The 22,147-nt window shown below is 40.9% G+C and overlaps 1 protein-coding gene across 1 annotated transcript in view; it reads right to left on the minus strand.

The window, feature by feature from the left end:
* KCMF1 (potassium channel modulatory factor 1) overlaps window positions 1-22,147 on the minus strand; it is an 85,159-nt gene that overhangs the window by 18,342 nt on the left and 44,670 nt on the right. Inside the window, exons 2-3 of the mRNA XM_015112755.3 lie at window positions 11,416-11,583; window positions 4,139-4,278 (exon numbers count right to left, since the gene is read on the minus strand). Coding sequence (XP_014968241.1) covers window positions 4,139-4,278; window positions 11,416-11,583 — 308 coding nt within the window. The remainder of the gene's footprint in view (window positions 1-4,138; window positions 4,279-11,415; window positions 11,584-22,147) is intronic.

A 22,147-nucleotide genomic window follows, 5' to 3' on the forward strand; every position in this document is an offset into this window, starting at 1 on the left:
TATTCTTTATAACCACCTTCCTATTTCTAGTTCAAGGATCTATGCTATGAAATCCAGGTAAACTGGTAAAGTTAAAGTTCTGACTGTTATATTGTATAATTTTGTTACCATGCACTAATCCATTAAGCATTTACTGAGTACCAAATCAGAACTAACTTAACACTTTAGGTTAAAACATTATCAAGAAATGAGCATAGTTCCTGCCAATATTAAAGTTCATATGAATTTCATTTCTTTTTAAAAACTGGGGCCAAAATTGGGGCAGGGCACAGTGGCTTATACTTGTAACCCTAACACTTTGGGAGAATGAGGCAGGGGGATCACTTGCAGACAAGAGTTTGAGACCAGCCTGGGCCACCCAGTGAGACGCAGTCTCTACCAAAATTTTTTTAAAAAAAATTGGTGTATATTTTTCATTATTTCTTCAAACTGGGGTACAATTCACGTCTCTGCTTTTGAGCGGCTCTTAGAACTCAGCCACAGAAACACCCAGGCTTATTATGCCAAGGGATTTTCTGATCACCTGCAATACAATGGGGGGAATGGGGTTTAAAACACTTTTTCCACAGAAGAGTAATGACCCAAAAAGAGTCATCCGAATTTAAAGCCAACACACAAAACCTGTTGACACGTGTTATACTTTAGTGCTTATACAAAAAAAAAAAAAAAAAAAAATTAGAAGAAAGACATTCTATTGAGCTAACTAACTGCCACGGCCAATGACAACTTCAGGCTTTTGGATCTCCTTCCCAATTAAAAGTATTAGTTTATCCTACAAAATCTGCAGATATAATGAATACAAGACAGAAACTGAAGTTTTGTTTTGAGAATATACATAAAGGACTAGTGGATGATCTATGCTACATGGTCAAGAAACTCCTTTTGGGCCTTGTAGAACCGTCTAGCTTGTAGCTACCTGCACCTTGGCCATCCATTTTGCCAATATAAATAAAGGTCCTTTCAAGAGTTGAGTGAGCGCACTGTTCAACTAGATTACAATCTAATTTTCTGCTGCTGCAGTGAACAGTTAATAAGTGTCCAATTATAAGTGAAATTAACTTACAATTGTGAATTACTTCATATTAAATTATTTTCCCTCTCAATTCCATTCTCCCATAATGCTGAAGTTAGATTTGTCACTGGCTTCTAAAGAGCAGCATCTACATGTAATTTAGGAATTCCTAAAAAGCAATTATGTTTTACATTTAAACATGGTTCTTGTACAAAAATTTATGTGTATGACGACATCTTGGGAATTCACAAAACTTGAAATAGTATTAATATAATTTAGCAATACTGAAAAATAATTCCAAAGAAATCAGAAAGCAGTTCACAAAAGGCTTGCACTCCTGTGAGAATCTAACGATGTAGCTGATCTGACAGGAAGTGGAGTTCAGGCGGTAATGCCCGCTGGCCCACTGCTCATGTTCTGCTCTGTGGCTCGGTTCCAAACAGGTCATAGATGGGTACTAGTCTGGTCCCGTCTGTGGCCCAGGGGTTGGGGAACCCTGGTCTAGAGGACACATGCAGGTAATGTGGGACAAAGCAAGACAGCAAACAGAGCATTCAGAAAGGAACATGTTAAGAGGAATAGAAAAGGAGATATAGCAAGTTGTTGTGTAGATATAATCCCCCAAACCAAAATGATATAAATCACTCTTGAATTCCCTAATTCAAAAATGCAAAACATTGAGGGGTGAGAGAGGACACACAGTATTATCACCTGGACAATTACATGTAACTGTAGCACACTGGAGTTGATAATATGTTTCACATATATACAGAGAGGCATTCAAAACACTTAACTGGTATGGCATAGGCACCAATCCTTCGGAATGGACACTAGTCAGCATGCTACACTTGACTGCACCTGCTGAATGCCAGCCCTGCCTCTAGGACTTGACCCACATGACCTGAAGAAATCTTGTACTTTTATATTAAAGATTCTTATCTGCCTGCCATTTTTCACTTTGAAATGTCTGGGTGTATGGGTGGGAACAGAGGTAGATATAGTATTCATGTGAAGATTAAGGGCTAATGAGGAGAGATAAATCCTTAAAATATTCCACAAAAGCCAATATGAAAATAGAGTGACAACTGCCTTGGGCTATGTACCAAAAGCCTGGAAACTTAATGAAGGCATAAACACAACTCACAAGAAATAGACCATGAAACCATTTGCAGGTGGTGGGTATTTAATTTTCAAACTATGTATCAGGTATGCCAGAGTGTAAACAACAAATTTTGAGTATTTACTTTCCGGGGGGTTGGGGTTGGGGAGCAAACCAACCAGAGGCAACGTTATGGAAAACTGGGTTGTCTTGCCCTTGTGGGGAGATGAGAATACTATACTAGAGACTACCGGCTGATAATAATAATAATATATATTATTACTTGTTATATATCATTATATATATTTATTAATGATAATATAATGCTATTTATATATTATATATAATATATATAATAATACATAATTTTTTTTTGGAGACAGGGTCTTGTTCTGTCACCCAGGCTGCAGTGCAACGCAGTGGCACAATCATGGCTCACTGCAGCCTCAACCTCCTGAGCTCAAGCAATTCTCCCACCTCAGCCTCCCAAGTAGATGGGACCACAGGCATGTGCCACCACGTCCAGCTAATTTTTAAATTTTGTGGAGACAAGGCCCCACTTTGTTGCTCAGGCCAATCTCAAACTTCTGGGCTCAAGCAATGCTCCCGCCTCAGCCTCCCAGTGTTGGGATTACAGGCATGAGTCACTGTGCACAGTCTGATAATGATTTTAAGGATGCCTAATTTACAATAAGAACTCCATGTTTATCTTATTGTATTTAGGTAAAGGACCCAAACTTAACAGAAATTAAATCAAAGAAAAATGATTCCAAGTTTTCCACAACAACCAGCATGGAGATGCAACTGAGTCAGGATTCTTCATACTGGTATGTGGGACTGTACCAAAAGGAAGCAAAGTCACTTTACAGAATTAAAAGAACAAACTAAGAATAGTAATAAAATGTGACAACAGTAGTCTGAGGCTCTCCTAGGTGCAAGATCAGAGCATTTCTGAGCTGTTAAGACAGTAACATTTGGCTTGATATCTATACAAAATAAATTTACCTACTGCTTGATACATGTTATAACAACTTCAAGCATCAAACTAGCAGTGTCAGTGGGAATAAAAGTAACCCTATATTATATGCATAGCTGTAGCAGAGTTAAGTAGAGACTCTGGAACCCAGAGGGACACTAGCTGAGTCCAAACGCCTGCCCCTACCCCTGCCCCTTACTAAGCTGAATGTCCTTGAGCATGCTACTTTATTTCTCTGGGTTTCAATTAATTTGTTTTGAGTACATTTAGGGGTTTATTAGTTGATGCAATATGTAATTACTTGTGCCAAAATTCTCCCAATTCAGTATCTATAGTTCCATATAAAGCCTTCACTTTACCTATTATTATCAATGGTAAAGAGGTGGGGGAGAGACTCTTAGGTGTACTTTATCATTTCTTGAAGGTGGATGCATGCTGACTCAGATGTCAAGTAAAAAATCCAACAAGCTTTCAAGGTAAGACTTTCTTTGTGTATTATTCTGGGTCCATGGCCTTTAGCCACTGGAAAGATCAGGATAGGAAGAACTTCTAGGGACCCCAGAGCTTGACCTAGGAAGCAAGAGATGTGATCTGATGAAAACCAGGTAAGATCAGCGATATGCTACAATGAGATGTGACAATGGATTATTATGACACTACCAAAGGTTTTTAAATTTCCTTGTGAAGTTCCTTGTAGAAGAAAAGTTAAGCAGATAGCAAGGATACTATAACAAGAGATGCACTGCAGGTTGCCGTCCTTTTAACCTTTCACAATGCATTGAATAAAGGGCTCCTGAATTTGGTCAAGACTCCATGCTGTGGTTTTAGCTACAGGTTAAGAAACCCAGTGTGGACAGTAAGAGGTACTATTTTGCAAAAATGCAGCCTCCCATGATGTTTAAAATTTGCTGTTAAAAGATGATTTTAATAACTATGCAAATGGTATCATTACACTGAGCAGGAAGTAGATGACAGTGACCTAGCTTTATTAATGTTAGAAATAATGTACTTTACAACATCATTTTAGTCATAAGGCTGCTGCTTCACTTACCACTTCTGTTGATGTTTCTGCATGTTCAGAAGTAACATGTTCTTGAAGAGATGTCTCCGTATAGCCCATTTTTCCACAATAGGGACAAGTAAAAGACTGTGGCTGCTCTACAGAGAAAGCTTCCCCACCATAGTATAAATCTGAAAAATAAAGTAGAATTGCATTGAGGAATATTAGTCTTTAAACACATAAAAATGTAATAAAGAAAGTGTGGGCCAGGAGCAGTGGTTCACGCCTGTAATCCCAGCACGTTGGAAGGACAAGGCAGGTGTATCACTTGAGGTCAGAAGTTCGAGACCAGCCTGGCCAACATGGTAAAACCTCGTGTCTACTAAAAATACAAAAATTAGCCAGGCATGGTGGCAGATGCCTGTAATCTCAGCTGGTCTGGAGGCTGAGCCAGGAGAATTGCTTGAACTTGGAAGGCAGAGGTTGCAGTGAGCCAAGATCGCGCCATTGCACTCCAAAAGAAAGTGTGCCTAAAATATTCGACAACCTCATGTGGTCAAGGAATGCTTAGGTACCTATTTACATTTGTAATATCCTTATTCCCATGAGGACTCCATGTTATTCCTCCAAAATTCCTTCCCCAGATAGCTACTATATATATAGCCTTAAGAGAGAACGAAGCAAACAACTCCATCCTCCTTCACTTATTTGAAACATTGGTCATTTTACATCTGGCTCTAATTTTATTGTAATTTATTTTTTCCTTATCTGTATACACTGTGGCAACACTGATATCAACAGAAAAAATCAGGAGGGTCCACCAAGAAACAAGGACAAATGTGCTCAGAGGGAAAGACAGACAACCATGATCAATACGAGAACTGCCAGACGTAGTTAGCTGTCTATAGAACACGCTGCTCTCAGAGCATGGAGGACAATGCTAACTTAAGATACTACCAACAACATTAAAAAGGTTTTTTTTGAGACAAGGTCTTACTCTGTCGCCCAGGCTGGAGCACAGTGGCATGATTACAGCTCACTGCACACTCAGTATCTGGGCTCAAATGATCCTCCTGCCTCAGCCTCCGACATAACTGAACTACAGGTGTGTGCCATCACACCCGGTTAATTAAAAAAAAAATTTTTTTTTGGTAGAGATGGGGTCCCACCTTGTTGCCTAGGCTGGTTTTGAACTCCCAAAGTGCTGGGACTACAGGCATGAGTCACCACGCCTGGCCTGTCACAAAATATTTCGCCCAACTGGTTTACTGGAAAACTAACCAGTAGTCTGTGGGAATAATTTGTTCACCTCATAAGTTTATCTCAAGGAATAAGTCTATTTTTTCCATTAGGTAATTGCTATGGTTTGAATATGGTTTGTCCGCACCAAAGCTCATGCTGTGGCTTCGTCTCCAATGTGGTGGTGTTGGAAGGTGGTGTCTTTAGTAGATGATAAGGTTGTTAAGAGGTATTAATGCCTTTCTCAGGAGTGAATTCTCGCTCTCTCAGGACTGAATCAGTTCCCTTGAGAGTGAGTTATTTTAAAGTGAGGCTGTCTGTCACTTACAACTGTTTGGTCTCTTTACACATGCCCACTTCCCCTTCTGCTTCTCTGCCATGTTATGACACAGCTGAGCCCTCACCCGAAGTCCACCAGATGCAGATGAACCGTCTTGGCCCCGTTAGCCTCCAGAATTGTGAGCTAAACAGACCCCTTTCCTTTAGAAATTATCTAATTTCAAGGATTTTCTTTTTTTTTTTTTTTTTTTGAGACGGAGTCTTGCTCTGTTGCCCAGGCTGGAGTGCAGTGGCCAGATCTCAGCTCACTGCAAGCTCCGCCCCCCAGGTTCACGCCATTCTCCTGCCTCAGCCTCCCGAGTAGCTGGGACTATAGGCGCCCGCCACCTCGCCCGGCTAGTTTTTTTGTATTTTTTAGTAGAGACGGGGTTTCACTGTGTTAGCCAGGATGGTCTCGATCTCCTGACCTCGTGATCCGCCCGTCTCGGCCTCCCAAAGTGCTGGGATTACAGGCGTGAGCCACCACGCCCGGCGGATTTTCTTATACTAAGAGAAAACAGAGAGACAGAAACATAAAATAAGATGCAAGTATATTCAGTATGTTATGCCACCACAAGGAATTATTTAATTATTTAGCATAAAACAAACACCAAATTTAAGGGAGCTTTTTTAAGAAAAGAAAATGGAAGAAAGTGTTCATTACATGATAGATTTGTTCATATTCATTTTTAGGGAGATTTAAATGATCATAAAAGTTTTATGTATTATGTATATATTGACCATTTATTAGGTGTACAAGACTTGTCAGGTGGATTTGGAGTAAGTGGGGATAAATATATTAAGAAGAATAGAACTTCCTCATCTCATAAAGGGCATCTACCAAAAACTCAGCAAACATCATTTACTGGTGAAAGACTGGATGCTTTCCCCTAGATCAGAACAAGACCAGTGTGTCCACTCTTGCCGCTTCTATTTAGTATTTTACTGGAGGATCTATCCAGAGTAAATGAAAGGTATCCAGATAGGAAGAAGTAAAATGATTTTTATTTGCAGATGACATGACCTTGTGTACAGAAAGTCCTAAGGAATCCACTAAAAAAAAAACTCTTGGCGCCGGGTGCTGTGGCTCACGCCTATAATCGTAGCACTTTGGGAGGCAAAGCAGGTGAATCACTTCAGGTCAGGAATTTGAGACCAGCCTGGCCAACTAGGAAAACCCCATCTCTATTAAAAATACAAAAATTAGGCTGGGTGTAGGGGGCTCACGTCTGTAATCCCAGCACTATGGGAGACCAAGGTGGCGGATCACCTGAGGTCGGGAGCTCATGACCAGCCTGGCCAACATGGTGAAACCTTGTCTCTACTAAAAATACAAAAATTAGCTGGGCGTGGTGGTGCACACCTGAAGTCTCAGCTACTCAGGAGGCTGAGGCAGGAGAATCACTTGAACCCAGGAGGCGGAGGTTGCAGTGAGCCGAGATCGCGCCACTGCACTCCAGCCTGGGGGATGAGAGTGAAACTCTGTCTCAAAATAAAATAAAATAAAAATACAAAAATTAGCCAGACATCGTGGTGCATGCCTGTGATCTCAGCTACTTAGGAGGCTGAGGCAGGAGAATCGCTTGAATCCAGGAGGCAGAAGTTGCAGTGAGCCGAGATTGCACCACTGCACTCCAGCCTGGGCAACAGAGGGAGACTCCATCTCAAAGAAAATAAACAAACGAACAAACAAACAAAACCCTCTTGGAACGAATAAAGAAGTTTAGCAGCACTGTGGGATACGAGATCTATATGAAAAAAATCAATTGTTTGTCTATATGGTTGCAATGACCAATTCAAAAATAAAATTAAAAAAACAGCCAAGCATGGTAGCTCATGCCTGTAATCCCAATGCTTTTGGAGATGGAGGCAGGAACCACTTGAGCCCAGGAGGACAAGCCTTTGCAACGTAACAAGGCTTCACCTCTACAAAAAATTAAAAATTCAGTCTGTTGTGGTGGCATGTGCATGTGGTCCCAGCCACTCGGAAGGCTGAGATGGGAAGATCACTTGAGCCTGAGAGATTGAGGCTGCAATGAGCCATGATGGCACCACTGCACTCCAGCCTAGGTGACACAATGAGAACCCATTTCAAAATAAATACATAAGATAAAAATTCCATTTAAGACAGTAAAAGAATACAGATGCTCCTTGACTTACAATGGGGTTATATCCTAAAACTTGATGAACCTATTTTAAGTTGAAAATGCATTTAATACATCTAACCTACCAAACATCATAGCTTAGCCTAGTCTACATTAAATGTGCTCAGAACACTCATGTAAGCCTACAGTTGGGCAAAATCACCTAAAACGAAGCCTATTTTATGAATTTATTGAAGACTGCACTGAAAATGAAAACAGCATGGTTGTATGTACTTAAAGTTCTGTTTCTACTGAACATATATTGCTTTTGCACCACTATAAGATAAAAAAATCATAAGCTGAACCATCATAAACTGGGGACCATCTATTCTTAGAAATAAATTCAATGGAAGTGCAAAATTCATACTGTGATAACTGCAAAAGTGTGTCAAAAGAAATTAAAGACCTACATAAATGGAAACACATCCCATGTTCATGGATCAGCAGATTTAGTATTATTAAGATGGCAGTACTCTCCAAACTAATCTACAGATTCGACATAATTCCATTCAAAATCCTAGTTGGCTTCTTTGCAGAAACTGACAAGCTGAATCTAAAATACAGAAATGAAAGAGACACAAAATACCCAAAATAGTCTTGAAAAAGAACAAAGGTGGAAGACTTAGTCTTCTTTATTTCAAAGCTTACTATGAAGCTACAGAAATCAAGACGGTGTAGTACTGGCATAAAGACAGACATATAGGCTTGGCACAGTGGCTCACGCCTGTAATCTCAGCACTTTGGGAGGCTGAGGTGGGCAGATCACGTTGAGCTCAGGAGTTTGATACCAGCCTGGGCAATGTGGCGAAACCCCATTTCCACAAAAAATTAAAAAATCAGCTAGGCGTGGTGGCTTCCACCTGTGATCCCAATTACTTGGAAGGCTGAGGGTGGAGGATTGCCTGAGCCTGGGAAGCAGAGGATGCAGTGAGCCAAGATCACACCACTGCACTCCAGCCTGGGTGACAGAGTGAGACTCTGTGTCAAAATACAAACAAAAACACCAAGCATATAGATCGATGGAATAGACTGAGAGTCTAGAAATAAACCCTCATTTACAGTCAACCTATCTTTAACAAGAGTGCCAAGACAATGCATTGGATAAAGAATAGTCTTTCCAACAAAAGATACTGGGACAACTGAATATTCACATGCAAAAGAATAAAGTTGGTGCTTTACCTCATTCCATATATAAAAATTAATTCTAAATGGGTCATATATCTAAATATAAGAGCTAAAACTATAAAACTCTTAGAAGAACACACAGGTTTAAATCTTCGTGACTTTGAATTAGGCAGTGATTTTCCAGATACAGCACCAAATGCACAACAAATGAAAAAATACATAAATGGGACATTATCAGAATTAGAACTTTTGTGCTTCAAAGCACACCGCCAAGAAAATGAAAACACAACCCACAGAATGGGAGAACATTTTTGCAAATCATCTATCAGATAAAAACACTTATCTATGGAATAAAAAACTATTACAATTCAATAACAAAGACATATTATCCAATTAAAAAATGGGCAAAGGATCTAGGTATTTCTTCACAGTAGATATACAAATGGCCCATAAGCACAAGAAAATATGCTCATAATTTATATTTCAGATAAATACAAATCAAAACCACCTGAGATACTACTTTACACCTACTAGGATGGCTGAAATAAAAAGGACAAAAAGTGTGGGGCTAGGTAAGAAATTATAGTATGAAGCCAGGTGTGGTGGCTCATGTCTGTTATCTCAGCACCCTGGGAGGCCCACAAGTGGATCACCTGAGATCGGGAGTTCAAGACCAGCCTGGCCAACATGGTGAAACCCTGTCTCTACCAAAAATACAAAAATTTTCTGGGCATGGTGGCAGGCACCTGTAATCCCAGCTACTTAGGAGGCTGAGGCAGGAGAATCGCTTGAACCCAGGAGGTGGAGGTTGCAGTAAGCCGAGATGGCGCCATTGCACTCCAGCCTAGGCGAGAAGACTGAAACTCTGTCTCAAAAAATAAATAAATAAAAATTATAGCATGAAACATTTATATATTTTCTTACAATGTCTTCTAATCAACTGTGGAAACAATCTTTTTTTTTTTTTTTTGAGATAGCATCTTGCTTTATTGCCCAGGCCGGAGTGTAGTGGCACAATCAGGGTTCATTGCAGCCTCGACCACCTGGGCTCAAGTGAGCCTCCCATCTCAGCCTCCCATGTAGCTAGGACTACAGATGTATGTGTGCCACTACATCCAGCTAATTTATTGTATTTTTGAGGGGTGGGTGCAGAGACAGTTTTCGCCACGTTGCCCAGGCTCGTCTCAAACTCCTGGACTCAAGTGATCTGCCCATCTAAGCCTCCCAAAGTGTTGGGATTACAGGTGTGAGCCACCACACCCAGCCAACAATCTGCTTTCTGGTCATTACAAAAGTTATCACTGCCAGGCATGGTGGCTCACATCTATAATCCCAGCACTTTGGGAGGCCAAGGCAGGTGGATAACTTGAGGTTAGGAGTTCAAGACCAGCCTGGCCAACATGGTGAAATTTCACCTCTACTAAAAATACAAAAAAATTAGCTGGGCACAGTGGCACACACCTGTAGTCTCAGCTACTCAAGAGGCTGAGGCACGAGAATTGCTTGAACCCAGGAGGCAGATGTTGCAGTGAGCTGAGATCTGGCCACTGTATTTCAGCCTAGGTGACAAAGTGAGACTCTGACTTTAAAAAAAAAAAAAAAGCTATTATTTGTGTGTTAATAGCAAGAACAAAAGACAGACCATATTTCTTCTTTACTGAAGCACTCTTCTATTTCATACCTTGTCAGTGGTGTGTATTTCTGAATGGTTTTTTTAAACAAGTAAGCTATGATTAAGACGAACAGACAGAATTACTTGGTATATAAAAGTAAGGCCGGGTGCAGTGGCTTATGCCTGTAATCCTAGCACTTTGGAGGCCGAGGCAGGTGGATCATGAGGTTAGGAGTTCAAGACCAGCGTGGCTAACATGGTGAAACCCCGTCTCTATTAAAGATACAAAAAATTAGCCGGGCACGGTGGTGCACGCCTATAATCCCAGCTCCTCGGGAGGCTGAGGCAGGAGAATCGCTTGAACCTGGGAGGTGGACATTGCAGTGAGCTGAGGTAGCGCCATTACACTCCAGCCTAGGCGACAGGGCAAGACTCTATCTCAAAAAAAAAAAAAAGCTGGGCATGGTGGCTCATGCCTGTAATCCCAGCACTTTGGGAGGTTGAGGCGGGTGAACTGCCTAAGGCCAGAAGTTCGAGACCAGTCTGTTCAACATGGTGAAACTCTGTCTCTACTAAAATACAAACAAACTAGCCAGGTGTGGTGGTGTGCACCTGTAATCCCAGCTACTTGGGTGGCTGAGGCAGGGGAATTGTTTGAACCAGGGAGGTGCAGGTTGCAGTGAGCCAAGGTTGCGCCACTGTATTCCAGCCAGGGTGACAGAGTGAGACTCCATCTCCCAAAAAAAAAAAAAGGTAAGATTTATTTCATGTTTAATGAATCTGGGGCCTCATGGTATGCTGCTGGGGAGTTTTAGAACACTTTGCCTTTACTTCTTCACACGTACATACAATTCTAAATGATGTAATTCATTAAATTTTTAATTACTTACCAAAATCTACCCTTGTTAATATGCACTGCATTGGGTGGTCAGTTGTATGCCTTGTTGTTGTTGCACCACTTTCATAACAAGATGCACAAAGATCGTAATCGTAGCAAATTAAACACTTATATCTGCGACCTCGAAAATTTCCTTTTAAACATGCATCACAGCTGACACCTATAACAAAAAGAAATATCTTTCGTTACCAGTTATAAAGACCACTCTTGATTTCATTTTTATGAATGTTTCAGGTGCTCATTTAACCCCACATATCCTTTCCAAAATGACTAGAAATGACTTAGTAAAATGGTATGGGAATTTTTAGCCATGTGCTGGATTCATTACTCTGATTTATATACTCCAGATGAAAATAATTTAAAATGACTGATACAGGCTGGGCGCGGTGGCTCACGCCTGTAATCCCAGTACTTTGGCGGGCCAAGGCGGGTGGATCACTTGGGGTCAGAATTCCAAGACCAGCCTTGGTCAACATGTTGAAACCCCGTCTCTACTAAAAATGCAAAAATTAGCTGGGCTTGGTGGCGGGTGCCTGTAATCCCAACTACTTGGGAGGCTGAGGCACAAGAATTGCTTAAACCCAGGAGGTGGGGTTGCAGTGAGCTGAGCTGAGATCATGCCACTGCACTCCAGCCTGGGCAACAGAGCAAGACTTTGTCTCCAAAAAAAAAAAAAAAAAAAAAAAAAAAAAAAATAAAAACAACCAAAACCAAAACCAAAACTAAAAACAAACAAAAAACCACTTAAAATTAAATAAAGTAAAATGACTGACACAATGTAATCACCCTTTTCCCCCCTTAAAAAATGCCTTGATATAGGCCAGGCATGGTGGCTCAGGCCTGTAATCCCAGGACTTTGGGAGGCTGAGGTGGGCAGATCACGAGGTCAGGAGATGGAGACCATCCTGGATAACATGGTGAAACCCCGTCTCTACTAAAAAAAAAAAAAAATACAAAAAATTAGCTGGGCTTGGTAGCAAACACCTGTAATCCTAGCTACTCCGGAGGCTGAGGAAGGAGAATCGCTTGAACCCAGGAGGCGGAGGCTGCAGTGAGCCGAGACCAAGCCACTGCACTCCAGCCTGGGCGACAGAGCGAGACTCCACCTCAAAAAAAAAAAAAAAAAAAAAGCCTTGATAAGCCAGCAAGAAAGTAAAAACCAAGATGAAGAGGTGACTGACTGGAAGCACTAAAGAGGGCTTTTCACAATGAGGGTATTTGCCAAAGCAGGTAAAAATCTAAGTTTAAGTTCCACAGCATTACAGGACAAAGGCCTACTGAAGGTGGGATAATTAACAGAAGATTCCTCATAAAACCAAGATCCTAATATACTCTCACAATGCATGGGTGGGCTAGAAATCCTCCCTAGGGGATTACAAAAATTACCCTAGTGAAAGCCCCCTGCCCTGGGGGCACAAAATAACAACAAAAAGCCATAACCACAAACCAGTCCTCATGGGTTTATAGCCCAAATTCTATCAAATGGTTCCAAAGACCTTGGGTCAAGAATTTTAAGTGGTCTTAAATTAGAATTGACAGCAAGCATCTGGCATATATTAACATCCAAGGAATAAGTTCATAATTTAAATCATAAAATACAAAAAAGCAAAGCACTATCAGAAAGAACTAGCAGGAGCAGCAGAATCAGTCATGAGTTCATATCAGAACTGGATATCAAATAATTCTTAACCTGTTAAAAGAAATAACTGAGTGTTGTGCCTAACACCTGTAATCCCAAGCACTTTGGCAAGGCAAGGCCCTCAGAGGGATGGCTTGAGGCCAGGAGTTCAAGACCAGCCTGGGCAACATAGAGAGATCCTGTCTACAAAAATATTTAAAAATTAGCTGGGCATTGTGGCCTGTGCCTGTAGCCCTAGCTATCAGAAGCTGGAGGAAAGGGAGAATGGGGAATTACAGTTTAGCAGGTAGGGAGTTTTGAAGTCTGGGATAATGGAAGAATTCTGGAGATGGACAGTGGTGATGGTTCCAAGAATGTGAATATACTTAATGCTACTGAATTGTACACCAAAAAGGGCTTAAAATAAATTTTATGCTATGTATATTTTACTGTAATAAAAAAATATGCCATTTGCAACAGCATTTTTAAAAAGTGCCTCTGAATAAATCTAACCAAAGATAGGTAGCCTTTTATGAAGCAAATGAGTACAAATGTATTCAAAGACACTAAAGGACTTTAAAAAATACAGATACCAACTTCATGGACTGGAAGGTTCATAATAAAATGTCAACTGATTTGTAGATTCAAATAATTATAACCAAAATTTAAAAAGAATTTTTTTGTGGGACATGGTAAGCTGACTCAAACGCTGATACAAGTTATAAAAAGGGCCAAGGACAGTCAAGATGCTCCCAAGAAAAACGAGATAGAGGGACTTGTTTTATATATATAGAGAGAGTTACACTAATAAATAATAAGTAATACAATAACAAATTATAAAGCTATAATAACTATAAGAAGAAGGAATGGCACCAGCGTAGAGACAAACTGGCCTATGGAATAGAATGGAAAGCCCCGAAGCAGAGGTTGAAATCTGTTTTACGACAGCACGGTCACTAAAGAACACTGAGAAAAGAAGGGAGTGGACAATAAATAGTGCTGAACAGGTGATTATCTACATGTGGGGAAAACAGAATTAGATCTCTTCCCCATATCCCATACACACAAAAAATCAATTCCACATGGTTTAAAGACAGATTCAAAAGAACAATGAAAAATATCTCTAGAAGACAATATAGAATATTTTTATCAGCCTAAAGTAGAAAACAATTTCTTAAATAACTATGTTAAGACTTTTTCTTCATCTTTTAACAGCCTCCACTGGCTGAAAACACAAGGCTCAGAAACTGGTGATATGTACAACATACATGTCAGACAAAAGTTTGGTATTCAGAATGCATTATGAACTCTTACATATCAGTAAGTAAATGATGAACGCTCAATAGAAAAATGGAGAAACCTGTCAAAGGGCACTCAAAGAACAACAAACATAAATGGCCAGTAAACATATGAAAAGACGCTCAGTCTCATTAGTCATCAAAGAAGTGCATGATTAACATCCGTGAGCTAGCATTTTACATTTACCAAACTGGTAAGAAACTACAAGTTTCATGATGTCAAGTGTTAATGAAGATAAAGGGCAGCAGAAGTGCTTATACGCTGCTGGTGGGAGTGTATGTCAGCACAACCACTTTGAAAAATTTGTTCATATTTTAGTCAAGTTAAATACATATACCTCCTATGATACGTAATTTCACTCTTAAATACGTTCCCAGGGGGAATCTTTTGTCTGTGTGCACCTAGAGAATGTAGAAGAATGTTGACGGCAGTTTTTGTAACTGAATTTTAAAAAGGCGATTCAGGGACCGGGCGTGGTGGTTCATGCCTACAATCCCAGCACTTCGGGAGGCCGAGCGGGCGGATCATGAGGTCAGGAGATCAAGACCATCCTGGCTAACACGGTGAAACCTCGTTTCTACTAAAAATACAAAGAAAAATCAGTTGGGCATGGTGGCGGGCGCCTGTAGTCCCAGCTACTCGGGAGGCTGAGGCAGGAGAAAGGCATGAACCCAGGAGGCAGAGCTTGCAGTGAGCCGAGATCAGGCCACTGCACTCCAGCCTGAGCGAAAAGTGCGAGACTCCGTCTCAAAAAAAGAAAAAAAAAAGACTATTCAGATTCAAAAGCTCAACAGTTCAATATGCACAGAATGAATTGGAAAAAGAACGAATCAAAGCAACAGGTAAGAACATCGCCTCAGATGAATGAAAGAAAGTCTCAAAGAATACATATAGTATAAAGTTGAAAACCAGTATCTAGTTTAGGAAATCAAACACGTAGTAAAACTATAAAAGGAAAATGAGGGAATGATAAAATTTTGGTCAGTGGTTCTCTCTGGGGGTTAAGGGGATGAGGAGATGAGTGTGTGAAGCTTTTAGGGATCTTGAAATGTAACATTTTTACATCTGGCCAAGAGGATCTGTAGTACCATTCTTCTCCTTTGCATTTATTTTATGAAAATTCTCATATATCCAACCAATATTTTATTTTTAAAAGTTCTTTCCTTCCTTCCAAACAAACAAACAAAAAAACAAAAAACAAAAACATAAAGCAAAGCTGGAATTGTTTACAACCACCTTTGGGCTGTCAGTTCAAGGTGGAAAACCGGAAAACTAACATAGTTTTGGCAGACTGTAGATTTTCTTTTGAGACAAGGTCTCACTGTCACCCTGCCTGGAATGCAGTTGCATAATCTCGGCTCACTACAGCCTCGACCTCCTGGGTTCATGCCTTTCTCCTGCCTCAGCCTCCTGAGTAGCTGAGACTACTGGTGTGTGCTACCATGCCCGCATAATTTTTGTCAGGATGTTCTTGAACTCCTGGACTCAAGCAATCTGCCTGTGTCAGCCTCCCAAAGTATTAGGATTACAGGCATGAGCCACTGAGACTGGCCTAGGTTGTAGATTCTTAATGTTTGTTGAATGTTTTTATTAAAAAACAAAAAACACCAAAAAAAAAAAAAAAAAAATCAGGCCAGGCACAGTGGCTCACGTCTGTAATCCCAGCACTTTGGGAGGCTGAGACAGGCAGATCACAAGGTCAGGAGTTCAAGACCAGCCTGGCCAACATAGTGAAACCCCATCTCTACTAAAAATACAAAAATTAGCCAGGTGTGGTGGCAGCCACATCCCAGCTATTCGGGAGGCTGAGGCAGGAGAATTGCTTGAACCTGGGAGGCAGAGGTTGCAGTGAGCCGAGATCGCACCATCGCACTCCAGCCTGGGGCACAAGAGCGAGACTTCTTCTAAAAAAAAAAACCAAAAACAACCACCAAAAAAAAGAAACAAAAAAAATGGAATTCCCTGTTATTACTTAGCCATTAACAATAACCACTTAGACAAATCACTTAATGTTCTCTGCTCAATCTTTCTTCATCTATGAAGTTTGCTATGAGAATCAAATGAGGAAAAAAAGATATGAAAGTCCTAAATTCTAAAGTGGTAATATTAACTTATTCAGATGCAGTAAGATTTTTTTTTTGAGACAGAGTCTCGCTCTGTCGCCCAAGCTGGAGTGTGGTGGCACGATCTCGGCTCACTGCAAGCTCCACCTCCCGGGTTCATGCCATTCTCCTGCCTCAGCCTCCCGAGTAGCTGGAACTACAGGCGCCCACCACCACGCCCAGCTAATTTTTGTACTTTTAGTAGAGAGAGGGTTTCATCACATTGGCCAGGATGTTCTTGATCTCCTGACCTTGTGATCCGCCCACCTCGGCCTCCCAAAGTGCTGGGATTACAGGCGTGAGCTATAAGATTATTTTAGTACTTTCCTAGAATACAATTTGATCTCAGTAATATACACAACCTTTTAAATTACTTTTCAAAATATCCTTCGAGATCCTTGATCTCAAAAGCTGCAGTGAGACTCCCTGAGCAACTTACAATGACAGCCAAATGATGGCATCATGGTGGCAATTTTTCAGCAAATTCAACAAATATTGATTATCTAATATGTAATATGTTTTAGATGCTGAGGATACAGCAATGAACAAAACAAAGCCTGCCCCCAAGAAACTAACATTTAGTACGCACTAAGACAAGCATAAAAATAAAAGTTAGCTAAGTGTGGTGGTGTGTGCCTGTAGACCCAGCTTCTTAGGAGGCTGAGGTGGGAGAATTGCTTCAGCCCAGGAGGTCGAGGCTGCTGTGAGTTATGATCATGCAACTGCACTCTAGCCTGCAGACAGAGCAAACCCTGACTCCAAAAAAAGAAAAAAAGTTGCAGAGCATGGTGGAAGTAAGTGCTATGGAGAAACATAAACCAGTGAAGGACAGCGTGGGCAAAGAAAGTATTACTAAAAAAGATACTTGAGCAAAGAGACGGAATACTTAAAAATTTGCTTATTCAAAATAGCTTCCAGGCCAGGCGCAGCAGCTCAGGCCTGTAATCAATACCAACACTTTGGGAAACCAAGGCGGGCAGATTGTTTGAGTGCAGGAGTTTGAGACCAGCCTGGGAGACATGGAGAAACCCCGCCTCTACAAAAAACATAGAAAAATTAGCCAGGTGTGGTGGTGAGCGCCTGTAGTCCCTACTACTCAGACTGAGGTAGGAGGATCACTTGAGCCTAGAAGGTTGAGGCTGCAGTGAGTGGAGATTGTGCCACTGCGCTCCAGCCTGGGTGCCAGAGTGAGACCCTATCTCAAACAAAAACAAAATAGCTTTCATGCATGATGATGCTTTAAGCACAACACTGAAAATAATGAATTGGGGGGGGGATACCTATGATACCTATTTAGGTTCACAAATGGTATAATAACATGGACAAACAATTGTACTGTGAATTTAGGTGCCAGGAAGGTAAACCCAGCTCTGAACTTTTTGGTGTGTAGCCTGACATTATTCTGTAGGCCTGCCTTCTCTTTCTGAGGTGGGGATGCCTACTGGCAAGTATAGATGAACAAAGCTTAAGGCAGCTGTGCATGGTGATATTGATAAACACTGTATCTTTCAGTAAAAAGATGCTGATACTTATCCCTTGCTCACTCTACTCTTGTGATTTAATTCAAAGCTACCTAAATGGTTCACATAAGGGATGGGGGTGGTAGCCTCAGGCTTCACTTAAACCCAGCTAGAGTTCTGTAACTGTAAGCCCTTTAAAAAGGAAACAGGGTTTGTTTAAATTTACTGTCTATTTGTGATGAAATCATTTCTGTAATATATATTTTTTAGCTTCTCAAATACTGAAAGGCCTTTTATGATTCAAGATCAGTATTTCAAATACAGATACATCATACATATATATAAAATATTTAAGTCAAACTTTAGGTAAGTTTACAGCAGGGTTTCTTACAACATAAGATTCACTTTATTAATAATCTCTGTGGCGGCCGGGCGCGGTGGCTCAAGCCTGTAATCCCAGCACTTTGGGAGGCCAAGACGGGCGGATCACGAGGTCAGGAGATCGAGACCATCCTGGCTAACACGGTGAAACACTGTCTCTACTAAAAAAAAAAAAATACAAAAAACTAGCCGGGCGAGGTGGCGGGCGCCTGTAGTCCCAGCTACTTGGGAGGCTGAGGCAGGAGAATGGCGTGAACCCGGGAGGCGGAGCTTGCAGTGAGCTGAGATCCGGCCACTGCACTCCAGCCTGGATGACAGAGCCAGACTCTGTCTCCAAAAAAAAAATAATAATAATAATAATAAATAATAATAATAATAATCTCTGTGGCAGCCATGCTACAGAGGGTTTTTTGGTGATTAGCATACTATGAATAAGAAGTAGAGCTAAGTAAAAATGTTTTATAACATACAGTTTTTCCATATAGTCTGCTATCATCCTTTCTCATTGTTTTGTTTACAAAAGCTCTGTCTTTTAATTCCTTCTGTTGTCATAAACTTGTTGAAGTTAATATTTAATTTTATAGAACATTTCATACCACCTAAGTCTCTAAATAAAAGTATACAAGCACAGACTTTTTCAATTTCTCAATAGTAGCCCATTGTCCCCCTTAGAATGACTCTCACTCAATACAGAGGACCTCCTAAGTATATCTGTCAGAATTTGTATCATTTTATGACACAGACTAACAAAACCTGCTCCGCTACTGTCAACTACAGGTAATCGAACGTTCCTATGGGAGGAAATAAGCTAGCTCTTTGCTGCAGTCCCTTGGTTAACAATAGTGATTCTACCTGGTATCAGGAAGTCAGAGAAATCTGAAACAGAACAGATACATGGCATATGTAAAACTATCAATTCCTTCACAGGAAGAATGAAGTTGCTTCTGATGAGGTAATAGTACACTGTATTTAAGATATTAAAAAATCAAAGTTCTGGCTGGACATGGTGGCTCACGCCTGTAATCCCAGAACTTTGGGAGGCCGAGGCGGGTGGATCACCTGAGGTCAGGAGTTCAAGACCAGCCTGAAACTCTTTTTAGTAGAGATGAAACCCCATCTCTACTAAAAATACAAAAATTAGCTGGGAGGTGGAGGTTGCAGTGAGCCAAGATCATGCCACTGCACTCTGGCCTGGGTGACAGAGCAAGACTCCGTTTAAAAAAAAATCAAATCAAAGCTCTGAAAAGTATTATAACAGAAACAAGAGTTCAAATATTGTAAAATAATGCCTTGAGAGGCAAAGCTGAATAACCACTAGTTGTCTAGATAGCACTGATATCCATTACATTAAAAAACATTTAGGTTTCATTTACCTTACACTACATATATTCTGCAAAAACTGAGTTAACCAAATAATAACATGTGCAACCCATCACTGAATAATCTAGCTTAGTCACGGCTGGGCACGGGGGCTCACGCCTGTAATCCCAGGGCTTTGGGAGGCCGAGGAGGGCAGATCACCTGAGGTCAGGAGTTCCTGACCAGGCTGGCCAACCCGGTGAAACCCCATCTCTACTAAATATACAAAAATTAGCCGGGACTGGTGGTGCGTGCCTGTAATCCCAGGTACTCGGGAGGCTGAGGAAAGAGAATCGCTTGAACCCGGCAGGCAGAGGCTCGGGAGGCTGAGGAAAGAGAATCGCTTGAACCCGGCAGGCAGAGGTTGCAGTGAGCTGAGATTGTGCCACTGCACTCCAGCCTGGTAACAGAACGGCACTCCGTCTCCCAAAAAAAAAAAAAAAAAAAAAAAAAAAAAAAAAAAAAAAAAAAAAATCTAGCTTAGTCATACTGTGTCATAAAGGAGTTGAGAAATCACTTCTTTGTGATTTGTAAAATCACAAAGTTTGTAAATGGTAGTTTGTAAAATCGTAACTTGGACAAGCTACATTATAAGGTTAAGGTGTTATATTTGTAATCCCCCTCTTTTCTCATTGTTTTGTATATTTAGAAGTTCTGGAAAACAAACGAAAGCTATGAACTAAAATTTTAAGGAGAAAAGGATGCCCTCTAGTGGGAACACTTTTTTTTTTTTTTTTGAGACGGAGTCTCCCTCTGTTGCCCAGGCTGGAGTGCAGTGGCCGGATCTCAGCTCACTGCAAGCTCCGCCTCCTGGGTTTACGCCATTCTACTGCCTCAGCCTCCCGAGTAGCTGGGACTACAGGCGCCCGACAGCTCGCCCAGCTAGTTTTTTTTTTTTTTTTTTTTTTTGTATTTTTTAGTAGAGACGGGTTTCACTGTGTTAGCCAGGATGGTCTCGATCCGCTGACCTCGGGATCCGCCCGTCTCGGCCTCCCAAAGTGCTGGGATTATAGGCTTGAGCCACCGCGCCCTGCCTGGGAACACATTTTTAAAAAGCCACTGAAATAATATGTAGTCTTTGCTTTCTTATTAAAAAAAAAAAAAAGAAAAAAAGTTTCTAATATTCGTTTACAGCTTTTTAAAGGAGAAAAATCTCAGGTTGGTATACCTTTTACTTTTTAATAAAATTAGTTTTTAGCTAGGGAATAGAGAGCTGATGGGAAAGAAAAGGTCAACAAAGGGCAAGTTACCTTCAAGACACACAGGGAAAAAAGAATACAACAGGAAGTCGACCTCATCTGGAATTTGAAGGCCTGGGATTACACAGCACTTGTCATTGACAGCCAATTTTGACTTGTAGCTACCATGTGATGGGGGCGGGGGCGGTGGAGAGAGGGAAGGCCTCTTTTCTACTTCTGTGAAATGTCTGTGTATTGTCTCTTCAAGGCCCATGCATCTCTCCAAGTGTGACTTTTTGAAAAAAGGGTATGTATCATATAGGCTGTATCATTTTGACACTGAGAACTGCCCAAAGAACAATACTATTAAATGATAAGACAATCTCCAAGAAGAGACTCTGCATTTAAGCAGTTGAAAAATTGTGCAACCCTTAGAAGAGGATCTCGGATGAACACAAAACCAAGTAAAAAAGATGAACTAGGCTGGGCACAGTGGCTCATGCCTGTAATCTCAGCACTTTGGGGGGCTGAGGTGGGAGGATCACCTAAGGTCAGGAGTTCCAGACCAGCCTGGCCAACACTGTGAAACCCCGTCTCTACTAAAGATACAAAAATTAGCTGGGTGTAGGGGCGGGTGCCTGTAATCCCAGTTACTTGGGGGGCTGAGGCAGGAGAATTGCTTGAACCCGGGAGGTGGAGGTTGCAGTGAGCCAAAATTGTGCCAGTGTGCTCCAGCCTGGGTGAAAGAGTAAGACTCTGTCTCAAAAAAAAAAAAAAAAAAGAAAAAGACAAACTATAGTATAAGTAACTCAATGAAAAGTAGAAGTAACCAGAATTATTTTGCTTAAAGAAAACGGTCAAAGGATACTTCCAGATGTGAAACTGCTGGAGGAAGGAAATCTAAGACAAAGTTTATAATGCTTCATAAACTGGGAGCCTACGTCAGGAGTGGAGAGTTTTTTCATCTTCTACTTAAGAATCACAAAGGAAATACAAATCATCCCTTGCCAAAACAAAAAGAAACAAAAAGAAACTCTAGGATTTGTCTGTGTGTGTGTATGTTTTTTTTTTAAGAGCTTTCCTTAGTTATTTTTAGAAATAGGAAGAGAATAAAAAGGTCTATTAAACATACATATAACTCTATATATGCGTATTTTTAAAAACCTATGCCCTGTGTTTAAGGGACAGACTCAAGAGGAGAAATGGGGTATTGAGACCCGTTCAAACAGACTCTTCAAGAATAAACCTATAGCTAAAGAGATTCCACAGCAGAGAAAGAGAAATGAAAAAGGGGGAGAGCATGATCCAGAAACAAGATCCAGAAGAA

This window comes from Macaca mulatta, chromosome 13 (genome assembly GCF_049350105.2).
Source record: "Macaca mulatta isolate MMU2019108-1 chromosome 13, T2T-MMU8v2.0, whole genome shotgun sequence".
In the NCBI taxonomy this organism is placed as follows: Eukaryota; Metazoa; Chordata; class Mammalia; order Primates; family Cercopithecidae; genus Macaca; species Macaca mulatta.